The sequence below is a fragment of the Acanthopagrus latus genome, chromosome 19 (assembly GCF_904848185.1).
Source record: "Acanthopagrus latus isolate v.2019 chromosome 19, fAcaLat1.1, whole genome shotgun sequence".
Taxonomy (NCBI): Eukaryota; Metazoa; Chordata; class Actinopteri; order Spariformes; family Sparidae; genus Acanthopagrus; species Acanthopagrus latus.
In genome coordinates this window covers 12,192,986-12,205,679 of record NC_051057.1, presented here as the reverse complement: position 1 = coordinate 12,205,679, position 12,694 = coordinate 12,192,986, and the positions used below count along the sequence as shown (strand labels likewise).

Genomic DNA, 12,694 nt, shown 5'->3' with positions numbered 1-12,694 from the left:
TGCAAATGTCTTCCTGTGTTTTCCTTCCTTGCCAGACTTTTGATGCACACTGGATTTATTGCTCTGCTTGTCTTCATGTTTGTGCCTTCATACAGTAGATTGAATTCTACTACGCATACAAAACATGACAAGTCCATGTCATCTCATTTGAACTCTGAACCTCCTTGACCTCTCATATCCCCAAAGAAATGCAAACAGACACCTTTACCCTCACCTTGTACTGTGGCTGGAAAAGACGTGATGAGGTAGTATTACGAGTGGAGCAAAAAAATCCCTTTGCTACCCAGAAATCTCCTGTCCTGATCCTTTATTCTGCTGGAGCACCTGTCAGTGAGCTGCTCAATTAGTGTCCAGTCTAATTACACTGTATTACCACCAAGGAGCTGAGAAGTGAAGGGAGGCAGAAACAAGAGAAAAGTGAGTGATGCTTTTAGGTGTGAGAGCAAGAAGGAAATGATGACAGGAAGATTTTAACAGATTTTATCAATTTACTGAGCATATTGACCTTGACTTCTTGTAGATATCAAACTATTAAAGTTGTACGTGGGGAAGATGTGTAACCATACCTCACACAGTAATGGAGAAATATCAAATCTTGACAAATTGAAGATATACTGAAATTCAATCAATCATTTGGCTGTTAAATGTCAGCAGATAGTGAGAAAAGACAATCATAGAGCTCGTGGTGATGTTTTCAAATGTTTTCAAAACCAAAAGACATTCAGATTAATAGCACAAAAGAATGAAAACAAGAAAATATTGGTGTTCAACAGGGTAGAACCAACTCATTTTTTCTCTTTTTTTTTCCTCAAAGAAAAATGGCTAAGATAATCTAAATTGGTGCACATGGTTTCTGTCAATCAACTAATCAATTAATTGTTACAGCTAAACATGTATCAGGATTATGGGTTTTTGTGAAAGGTTCAGTTGTATTACTTTAAGGAAAGAAACACTATCATGATAACGTCAAGTAACGTGAGTCCAACTGAAGCTTTTTCAGTTGTTTGCCCCAGTATGAGTGGCATGCACGGTGCTGACTAGTGTACTCATCAGAGGGAAGACATGCACACATTTTTTGTACCCCCCAGGGCTATGTGTTTGCATTTGTCCATATAGTATGTGTGTGTTGGCATGTGTTTAAAGATGAGTGCTCTCTCTCTCTCTCTCTCTCTCTCTCTCTCACGCACACTCACACAAACACACACACACATTGCATCATGGTCAAACGACTTGTCTTTCACGCGGTTCATTCCATGAAGCAGTCTGTCCTGCTGGAAGCGACAGCATATGGAAAACCTGTCTAAATGAGTCCACACATCAATTACATCAACGCGTTCTCACCTCGCTCGCCTCCCTCCCTCGCCTCACTTTGCTGTCGCTGTGTCCCCGTCTCTCCCACAACTCTCTATTCATCACTTCTCTGCCCTTTTACTTCTGTCTATTCTCTGATCATTCCACAGTCTGCTTCTGTCTCTCACGTTTTCCAGCGCTTCTCTTCTTCCTCAGAGATTATGATGAAGGATAGATTTTAATCATTAGATTTGTTGATTTGATAGTATAATAGGCCCCATGACATGATTGAAGTTTGTAAACATTAAGTCAAGTGGTGACAAAAGGCCTGCAGTAAAAGCAATCTGTGTGTGAGTGAATGAGGGATTGTGGCAAAATGTGGTCCTACAGATACCTTTTAGCAGGAACTACCCTAGAAGCACTTTTGAGTACGATGCCAGGTGTTAATGTGTGTCTCTGTATTCAGACAGATTTTTGTCAGTGTGATAGGCACAACTGTGTAAGATACAGTCACGACACTTAACAGATGTGTTTGCTCAGATCAAAATAATGTGAGATTGGACAAGTAATGTAGAAATCATGCCTGAGTTCTTGCTAGGCTTGCGGCTGTAATTGGTGTTACTGGTGATACCTGGTGTTCGGGTATTCATTTTATGTGTGTATATGTATTTTTTTTTTTATTATTTTACCTGCTCACCAGCCTTGTTTTATTAATTAATTAATTAAAATTACTGCTTATTGATCAACCATATACTCATCTGCTCAGTGCAGCATAAAATAGCGATCAGAAATCACAAATCATGTGACGAAGATATGACTGACAACCTAAAATCTTATATTAGGGAAAAAGCATTGTCAACCTCAGTGAGAATCTGGAGGTGTGCAGTCTGTCGCCTTCAGCTCTTCATCTAACACCTAACTTGACTCAACAAATGCTGAAAATGACTGTCTTGTTTTAAAGACACATTTTTGATTAAGTATAGCGGGAAGTGTTAAACTCACTGAACACATAGCATTTCCTGATTTATTTGATTTGCCAAATTTCAGCGCTTTGCTGGATGTCGATGTGTTGTGACAAAGTGGCTGCACACCACTGCAGGCTAGTCAGTTCAGTGGTCCCACCCTAATAAATTAAAGAGCTGCATTTTTCATGCAGCGCTGTTCTCAGTCTGAACACACTCAGGGTGTATTAGGTTTTTTGAGGAATATTCCAAATCAGTGAGCAGGACCACTATGTGGCAGTAATTGATTTACAGGATTTTCGCCTCAATATGATGAGATGCTGTGATTTTTCAGGTATCTAATTTGCTGGATTAGCTAAAAATAGACCCTCTTATCTGTTTATGTGTCCATAAATGATTCATCAATTGAGTGGAATACTAAACAGAAACATTCCGATATAATTATTTTCAGTATGATTGTTAAAGATGCTGTGATTTTTATTTGTTTTTATTCACCCATCCATATTTCTATACTAAATGCAGATAAAAATGGATCAGAACAGCCTCAATACTGTTTTTGGTTAAAGTACCCCCAAGACAGGTACAGTGTATTCTGGTTGTTATATTTCTGATGAACAATGAACCTTGTACCTGACCTCTCTGGTTCTTGGGAAAAATAACTTACTACTAACCTGTAGTTGACACTCGACACGGTTCATAGTGAAAAGTGTTTCCATATGTGTGGAGATTTATCCAGTTAATTTGACTTGGGCCGGTCTTCTTCTGGCTCAGTTCTTAAATTTTGATTTATATCTTTCAAGAGTGATCTTTTCTTCACCTTCTGTTTGTATCTCAAACACCTGAGTCTGCAATCACTAAATACAGCTTTTTCATTCATGAGTTGAAGCCAGAGAAAAAGCTTGTATTTAATCCTTTTGCAGTATAGAAAATACCTTTAGAAATCATGACACTTGTAGTAAATTATTATAGGATGACAGTTAATTTTGTCTGAAGATCTATCAACCTGCACAGTGAATCAAGAACAAGCTCATCATCTAGTGCATTTGTGCTCAGTGCCTTGTGTGTGTGTGTGACAGTGTGATAGTGTGTTTGTGGTGAGACCTTGACCTTGACTGAAGTCCCTAATGGAGAAGGCTGTTCTGTGAATGACTCAAACTCCCCCCGTCGTACAGTGGTATGTAGCAGCCCATAAAGCAAGCTTAAGTCCCACTCCGGTTTCAGGGAGTGGAACACCCTCTCCCCCGACTCCCCCACCCGTACCCCTGTCCTGCCGCAGCCCAACCCCGCCCCTTCCTCACACTCTGAAATAGCCACGTCCTTGTCCCCACACGGAGCACAGTGTGAGTCGGTGTGTATATATGCGGCCGTGGTTGATTGAGGAGCAGATTGCTGTTGACAGGTCACACTGCGTTCCGTCCCTCCGACCCCCCAGATTAGCCACCCGGAGCCCCCCACCCTGCCCTCCCCTCCATTGGGCCCCCACCTGTTGGGATCCCTCTGCTGCTCAGATCTCTCCCTCGCTCACACACACGCACGTGCGCGCACACACACACACACACACACTCAGTGACCAACCTGCGTTAACAGAATTCTCTTATTTGTCCGTCACTCACTCTGCGGGTGATAAAGGCCATTACAAGTCATTAAGGTGTGTGTGTGTGTGTGTCAGTGTGTGTGTCAGTGTGTCAGTGTGTGTGTGTGTGTGTGTGTGTGTGTGTGTGTGTGTGTGTGTGTGTGTGTTGCCCGGCTGGGATGTGTGTGGGTTGAAAAGACGCCTGTCACAGCACGCTCTCATAATTGCCCTCTTAGCCAATTATCCCCCATTTAAAAGCAAGTCACCTGCTCTGCTCCCATGTCCACACAAATTCACGTGCTTGCACTCACACACGCGCACACACACACACACACACACACACACACAAGAATAAATAACATAGAAACTTAATGTTTAATCATTGTTTGTTTACTGCGCTTAAATTCTCTATGTGTTGCATTGCTTTCTGTTGTTGCGTCAGCCCTCATTCACACTGGTTTCTGCTTTTTCTTTCAGATTCTGATGCACACCAAAGACATGGTTCAGAAGGTGGGTTACTATCAATCGTTTGGTTGTTCTGCTCAGTTAATCTGATACAAATTCAGTCATGGAAATGTTAGAAATCAAATGTATCAGAAGTGAAGATGGAGGAGTTTACCTAGAATCTGCAACAGGATCACTTGTCACAGTTACCTCAAGAATGGTGAATCTAAAGTTTAACAGTTTTTCACATTTGATATAATATCCTGATTATAACAAGACAGCTTGACAGACTTATTAAAGGAAGCATTGAACAAAATAACTGGAAATTAAATAAAAAGAGAGACTGCATTAAAGCAGTTACAGTATATGCATCATACACAACATCTTTGACTATCTAAGTAAATTCTATGTGATATACACACACAATACAGTAATAATACAATGCTGTCATTTCTATTTAGAAAAGGTTATCAGTTGATGAAGAATATAATGATGTAGCTAATAATAATAACATTCAAATATAATAAAAGCTGTATTGCTATGATAAAGTATTGTTGTATAAAGGTGTTAGAGATATGCAATGTAAACTAAATGAATATTAGATATGTTATAATACTAGTTCCGTGGTAGGAATGATAATTCCGGCAATACAGTAAATATAATTCCAGTTTATACTTTAAAATGATTGTGGTTAGGTGTCATTGGTTGACATTTTTTCATTCAGATCTCAATTTTTTCATCAAATTTGTTTTATTGTCCAGCTGCAATAAAGATTTTCTTGTGTCATGTTCCTTTCATGTGACCCAGATGAATCTGGAGGTCATCTACGGAGATACCGACTCCATTATGATCAACACCAACAGCAGGTCTCTGGAGGAAGTCTTCAAACTTGGCAATAAGGTGTGAAGCGAAGGTGTATATTCCTCTTCTTTAGTTGTTTCAGTATTTGACATTTTCACTTTGAGCATTTGTTGTAAATTATTTTCAGGTGAAGGCAGAAGTGAACAAGCTCTACAAACTGCTAGAGATCGACATCGACGGCGTGTTTAAGTCACTTTTACTCCTGAAGAAGAAGAAATACGCTGCCTTGGTGGTGGAGAACCACGGGGAGGGACGATACAGCGTCAAGCAGGAGCTCAAAGGCTTGGACATTGTCCGAAGAGACTGGTGTGGCCTGGCCAAAGAATGTGGCAAGTACGTAACATGAACTGAACAGAGCTGTGACTAAAAGCTACATCTGGATTTTTTCCTCCCATGTTACCAGTTTTGCAGTTTCTATCTTTTGAGAATATATATCCTAAAGTGGATGCACTTACAAGGGTTTGATGGTGCATCTGAAGCATTCCTCTCCCTTGCAATTTCAGCTATGTGATCGGTCAGATCTTGTCGGACCAGAACCGCGACGTCATTGTGGAGAACATCCAGAAACACCTGGTGGAGGTGGGAGAGAAAGTAGCAGCTGGTGACATACCACTCAGCCAGTATGAGATACACAAGGTGAGGATGGGGGTGTGTGTGTGTGTGTGTCTACAGTGAAGTGATGGCACAAACATGCAGACACAAATCAGCACATTCTATTTGAGCAAATGTTAAGGATTTAGGTTTTTATCTTATTATTTATCATTCTTTCTTTCCTCTAGGCTCTGACTAAGGATCCTCAGGACTACCCAGATAAGAAGAGCCTCCCTCACGTGCATGTCGCTCTGTGGATCAATTCCCAGGGCGGTCGCCGGGTCAAAGCTGGAGATACAGTCTCTTACATCATCTGCAAGGTTGGCATCTATGAGAGAATCATAAGTATCATCTCTTTAGATACTGTTCCTGTTTTGTTTTTTAGGGTTTTTAAAACACATAACACAATGTTTAGTACAATTTACCACTTACTCGATTGTGTTTTCTTTATTGCCTAGGACGGCTCCACGCTGACAGCCAGTCAGAGAGCCTATGCTCTAGAGCAGCTGCAGAAGCAGGAGAATCTCAGTCTGGATACTCAGTACTACCTTGCCCAGCAGGTCCACCCAGTGGTGTCCCGAATCTGCGACCCCATCGAGGGCATCGACAGCGTGCTCATAGCCACGTGGCTCGGTATGTTAATGTCTGTAGAGTCCTTTTTATTTTGATTGAGAGTGGGTGGCCCAACATCGCTCTGGTGTTTAATTATTACTCTAGGAATTTCAGGTTGCCTTACGCCTTAGAAAAAAGGGAAATTACAGAATGATGAAAGCATGTAATTAGAATTAAATTAGTGAAAGGTTTTTCTGATTGGTGTTGTTGACATCAGCTTGCAGAACACTTGGGATTAAATGTCTTATCAGGATTCTCATTTGCAGTCTAAAAATGTGCTATTTTATAAATAAACACTGGCCATGAAGTATTAGTGAGGTCATCTTACTTTGAGTGATGGTTTTAATCCCTCTTTATGTATCTGTTAGTATCAGTCATGATACCTGTTTTATTGTCTGTTGACAGCTGAGGCAGCCAAACATAGAAAAGTTGTCATACCCTAATGTCACAGCAGCCTAATAAAAGTACAAAATAGACGTTTCATTGTTGTCGAATAGTCTTGGAATTAAGTGATTTATCTGGAGATCCCTGCTTCACCTGTGTGTAAACAATTGTTTGTAATTGATAAAAAATGAGGGAAATGTGACAGAATAAAATGATCTGTGTTATAAACAAGAATGATCCTTTTCCAGGTCTGGATCCGAGTCAGTTCCGGGCGCAGCAGCAGTATCAGAGGGAGGAAGAGGCTGATGGCACTCTGGGAGCTCCTGTCCAGCTGACTGACGAGGAGCGCTACAAAGACTGTGAGCGGTTCACCTTCACCTGCCCACAGTGTGGCACTGACAACATCTACGACAGCGTCTTTGAAGGAGCTGTGAGTTGATGCTCATTTATACTGCTGTGTTTTAAATGATTCCTATTTTTTTTTCCTTTTTTTGCTTATAAAAATGATCAAGATGACAACTATTATAGTGTTAACAGAACTGAGGCTGTGTATGCTGTCCATGTCCCTTCTGGAGTATGTCCGCCCCATTACAGTACAGTTTGTCAGCTGGTACATCGCTAACTTTGCTAATGACGGCATTTCAATCACGCAATCATTGTCGTCTATCCAGTATAAGATGTTGTTAGAATGAGGTATTCACACGAAGCATGCAGCTGCAACACTTAACAAATATGCTGTCATGGATTACTGGATGGAAAAGTCTGCTTGAGACAAAATGCATTATTAATCTACACTTAAAGTTTTACCATTATCATTTCTCAAAAGATTCAGTCATCACAGCCATTAATTTGTCTAACATCCCAGATTGGCATATGTGCAAATGGGAAGAGATCAAATTTTAGTCACTCTAAACGCCTTTTCTTCAGGAGGAATAAGAAAATCTGTGCAGCCTAACACCAACTTACGTCATCGTAGAGGAAATGTTGCCAAAACAGCTCCAGAAGATCTTTTGTCAAAGAATCTACTTTGGATCTCAGCGTTCAGTGGACACTCCTTTTTAGCCTACACTCATTGCAATTAATCTAGTGGACAAAATAATGTAAAAAACCTGTTAGTTTAATCGAAAACAATTCAGTATCCTCCAGAATCATGAAGGGAGGAATTTTTGCAAGACTGTTGTATTACACTCCATTAGTTTTTGCTAGGCGTACCTAATAAGCTGGCAACTTAGTGGATAGTATATAATTATTGTAAGTACAGGCTGTCTGCAGATCCTTAAATGTCTTCAAATCAATCTTATACGTATTAGGCTTGTAAAAGTCATTAAATAATCTTGGTTTTGAATGTGTGAGGTCTAAATTGCCACAAGCCTTTTTAAAAATAAAAATCTAATTTTATTTGTCCTATCTTTTTTTGGCAAAAATCACTTCAAGTTCTTCTGCGTGAAATTCAACATGTACCAAATCTTTAAATCTACCATCAAAATGAATTCTCTTACTTTATACTTGCACTTACCTGTTGGTAAGGCTGGATGATATATATCGATATTCATGATGTAATATATCTTCTTTTGAATATTGCTTCATCATTATATGATGTCCTGGTTTTAAAGACTGCATTTCAGAAAACTAACCAGACTTTTCCACTTGTCCCAATACTTATTTTACCCCAGTTAGTCATCATATACACATTACTGATGATCATTTTTCAGGAGTCTCAGTTTTGATATCTTGTGAAAACAACATTAGTAATCCATGAAATACTGTTGCATTAACAGTATGAAGGTATTTCGTCAAAAACTTTGATATTTGATTTTGTTGCCAAGTTCTGTCATTTGTTCGGTGCTTTCAAAGAAATTTCAAGATATCAAGATATACTGTATATTCTGTGCTGTAACACAGCCCAAAAGTATCACAATATTATTTAAGGCTCAGCTCTGCCTGTTGGCAAAATGTAACTCACATAACTCTAATAACCACATTCCAACAAAAAACCTACCTGTGACTCGGACCACATTTAAATACTGAATACCTGTGTACATATCTGTGATGCTTCCATAAGGAAAAGATTTTCTGTTAATAATCAGTCTTAGATTTGTGTAAAAATTACGCTTAAATTTACTGTCTGATACCTGTGGACAGAATGATGTAATTCTGGCTGCAGCAGAATAATGAATTGTAGAGTCAGAGATGATTTTCTGCAGCACACAAAACTTGACCAAGGACCTGACAGAAACAAAGAGAGACTGAAATGAAAAAAATGAAAAAAATTCTGTATGTCACTAATGATGTGTTTCACTGGTGTAATGGATTTGTCAGCAGAGACCCAGAAAGAGAGTCTGAGAATTGAAGAATGGTGTTTACAAAGGCATTTCAGTCAAACTTCCAGAGAGGGATTCATGCTTTATTCATCCTCCATATTGTGTCTCTGTCTGTATTTTTAGACAGCTGCCTGGCTCCAACACGGACTCTGTTTTCATTGGCATAGTTTGGACTCCACAACTTGAAAAGCCTTCTCTTAACCCCTGCTGCTCTGCACACACACGCACACATACGCGCACACACACTCACACTGATCTCCTACCATTTGTCAGGCCAAGGTCGTGAGTGTGTATGTGTGTATGTGTGTTATCAGCTTCTAATGAGGAGCAGGGCACACAGCTTTTTCTTGTCTGACAGACACTAATAAAACTGACAACCCCGCGTCCTCCGCTGGCAGATAGAACTTGTATTTAATTAGAAAAAGGAGTATTATACACACACTCCATTAAAGATTGATAACATTACACACACATACCAGAAGGTTTTAGTTGTAGTGAATCAAATACTTCCGACTTTGATGTTCTAACAGCACTGAAATGTTTGTTTAAAAGTTAATTTCTTTAGAATTACCCAGCATTTGTCTGATTACTGGTGTTGGTTTTCCACAGTACGTCAGAGGACAGTATGCACGCACGCACAGTGAAGCTGATAAGACAGGAAGTTAATTAGGGTGGTGAACATGGTCTAACAGCTCAGTGAGAGGGGAGGACAGATGGGCCTTGACTCCACCACTGACACCGAGCCAGAAGATGGTTGGAGGAGGCGGTGATGGATGATGGAGGACAGACAGAGGAGGAAAGTTTTTTGATGAGAGGGGGATGAAAAGATTAAGTGTGCAGGGGAAAGAAAAGCTGGACGGAGCTGCAGGGATTTCCCTGAGTTCAGTTTTATTAGAGCATTGGGTATCCCACATCGGGCAGTTAAATCAACAGGCTGTCAGAGCTGCACATCATCAGACCAAGGAAACGTTTGGAGTGGACTCCTGACATTATTAATATTTTTAAAGTTGTTCAACAGTTTAGTTTAAAGCACAGATATAAGGTGGCAGGCGGTTGGTTGGAGGATTTGAAGTCTCACACAAACACAGGACAGAAAGACCTTTGGGTGTATTTCATTTAATTGCTCAGCCATAAAATAACTGGCAAGTAAGTGTTGTGTAATTTGTATAGACACAACTTGGTTTAGGAGGGTTCTGTTATCAAAGTGACGTTTGGAATGAAACAAGTGAGATAAAAAAGAGTAGGAGGGGAGAAGAAGGGAGGTTGCTTTCATCCAGAGCAGACGAGAGAGGGGAAAAACATGAGGAGGACGAGAGGAGGATGATGATAGACTGTGATGGAGGGGTTAATGTGTGTAGCTGCATATTAGGGGAGTTAAATGACATGAAAATGTGGTATTTTTTTTCCTGCGGGAAATATTATGTAGGCAAACAAAACAAACCTGTGTATGGCTTGGCGTGGGGGTGTCACATGCATTCTCCCTGCAGAAACCTTTTTATTTTTTATTTTTGCTGCCATCAATGTGACACTTAAATGGAGTTCAGGTTTAAAGGAGCGAGTGTTTAAAGCTGTTATATTTGGTGTAATTGTTATGTACTGCGGCTACTTTTTCCATTGCATTAACTATAAGGCTTGCTGTCAAGTGGACAATTCAGGGGTGCCGAGGTCACGTTGACCTCTTTTCTCTGGGCGACAATAATGTTAAAATTTAGTGGGCCCAGGGGTGCTTTAAACCCTTACAACTTTAAAACTTGTGACATGTTCCTTGTGGAGGTTTAATGGGAAGCTGCTGTTTTCAGAACAGCTTTTCTGATCACAGGGTTAAAAATGCACCTGTGACAAATCCAAGTACACACATATTTTTTGCAGAGGACATTTCGTAACAGACACATTTTAGACATTTAGACAACCACACACTCAAAACAACAGACTCCATCATTTGAAATCCTTGTAAAATGTAAATCATTAAAATTTTCTTGGCAAAGTACTTACATAGACTTATCACAGTTTTCATTTGTCTTTGCCAAATGGTTTTGTGTTGGTTTTCAATATCAATGCTTAGTTGAGTTGAGTTACAGGGGTGTTCAGTAAGTAAAAGTTCCAAAGGTAAAACCTGTGTACATGAGGAGTTAACTACAACTCACAAGGTGAATTTTGGTGAGAAACATAATTACAGAGCAAGCAATTCTGTTTCCTGTGCTGCGGAAGGCAGATAGAAGCTAAGGGATGAGCTAAACTTGAAAACAAGCTGTGTATATATAGGCAGTTGTTACAAACAGCTGAGCAACAGAGGCAGGATGGAAAGGCAGCCCTCAAGATACAATATCATTTTAAAATAGTGAACAGACAGTCTTTGCTGAAAGTTAAACTTGTGCACATGGAAAGTGTCAAGAGTGAACAAAGAAAGCCTTCAGGAGAAGTTAAAACCCTGTCTCCCTTTTCAGCTCTGCTCAGCTGACCAAAAATGGCAAGAAGTGGCCAATAGTGTGGATTATAGATTTAATTGGTTTAATAATTCAGCTACATGGCCCCTCAAATAGTTTTTAGTCAACTCATTTCACCCACAAGCTTCCAGCTATACGTTAATGGGATATTGTGCAGACTTCCTCTCAATCAGCTTTTTCTTGACACTTACTGTAAGTGCAAACATTTAAAACCATCTACAGTTTGTGTGCGAGTTGCTGATGGATTGTGTACAACATTACAGTTGCCTGTTTTTATGCATGTATTTTAAAGAAGACTGTAGTTTTTCCTTGATAGCTGCAGCAGATTATGTTGTTTGTGATTTAAGCTGTTGTCTCTTTTTCAGGGATTAAAGTTGGAGCCCAGCTTGCTGCGATGCTGTCATGTCCCCTGCGGGGGCAGTCCCATTGACTACACTGTCAACATCAGCAACAAACTGCTACTTGACATCCGTCGCCATATCAAGAAGTACTACTCTGTGAGTATTTCTGTGTTTGTATTCCAGTTGGCAGGTGTGAGGTTTTGATAAAAACTGATTTCTTATAATGAAACTCTACTTTACACACACTGAAAAACACAAGCACGCAAACACCCGTGTTTATTTCCTCACCACCTGCGGGGCCACAAATGGACTTCATTCAGTGTCTAATGGTAACTTGTTAGACTGGCACAGCTGGCCAGCTGATGAGCTGCTCTCTCTTCGCCTATTTTCCCTTCTTTTTTAAAACCATTTTGTCCAAAGGTTGCATTTAGTTAAAAATATACATTTCACCACAAAATGTGCTCCACTTGACCAAAAACATACACTAAATGTATGTGTTTGGTCCACAAACCTGAAGCTTTTTGCACTGTTAAGCACTCCGATTGTTGTTGCATACCACCATCTATCAACACATTACTGAAGAGATCAAATGAATCCTTCAGCGGACAAAAACAGATTTCTGTGTATTGTAACAATCAAACCTTGTAAAACCTTTTCTCTCACAAAGTGTGTTTAATAGTGTTGGGCTGTGTTTAACACAACGTGGCATGCAACTGATGCAGTAATGGTTAAAGAAGCCATCAAAAAGATGTTGGACAAGAGATGAAGGAAACCTCAGCAGGGCACTGCGCTGACATTTTCCACCGAAGAGTACATAATGCTTGCAAAATGAAAAGGGCAGCAGTAAGATTTGAAGGAGCATGATCCATGA

At 40.0% G+C, this 12,694-nt stretch overlaps 1 protein-coding gene across 1 annotated transcript in view; it reads left to right on the top strand.

Annotated features, from left to right (window-relative positions):
• pola1 (polymerase (DNA directed), alpha 1) overlaps positions 1–12,694 on the top strand; it is a 58,347-nt gene that overhangs the window by 19,230 nt on the left and 26,423 nt on the right. Inside the window, exons 27-34 of the mRNA XM_037078499.1 lie at positions 4,303–4,335; positions 5,077–5,169; positions 5,258–5,463; positions 5,634–5,766; positions 5,910–6,041; positions 6,180–6,354; positions 6,966–7,147; positions 11,848–11,979. Of these exons, the coding sequence (XP_036934394.1) occupies positions 4,303–4,335; positions 5,077–5,169; positions 5,258–5,463; positions 5,634–5,766; positions 5,910–6,041; positions 6,180–6,354; positions 6,966–7,147; positions 11,848–11,979 (1,086 nt within the window). The remainder of the gene's footprint in view (positions 1–4,302; positions 4,336–5,076; positions 5,170–5,257; positions 5,464–5,633; positions 5,767–5,909; positions 6,042–6,179; positions 6,355–6,965; positions 7,148–11,847; positions 11,980–12,694) is intronic.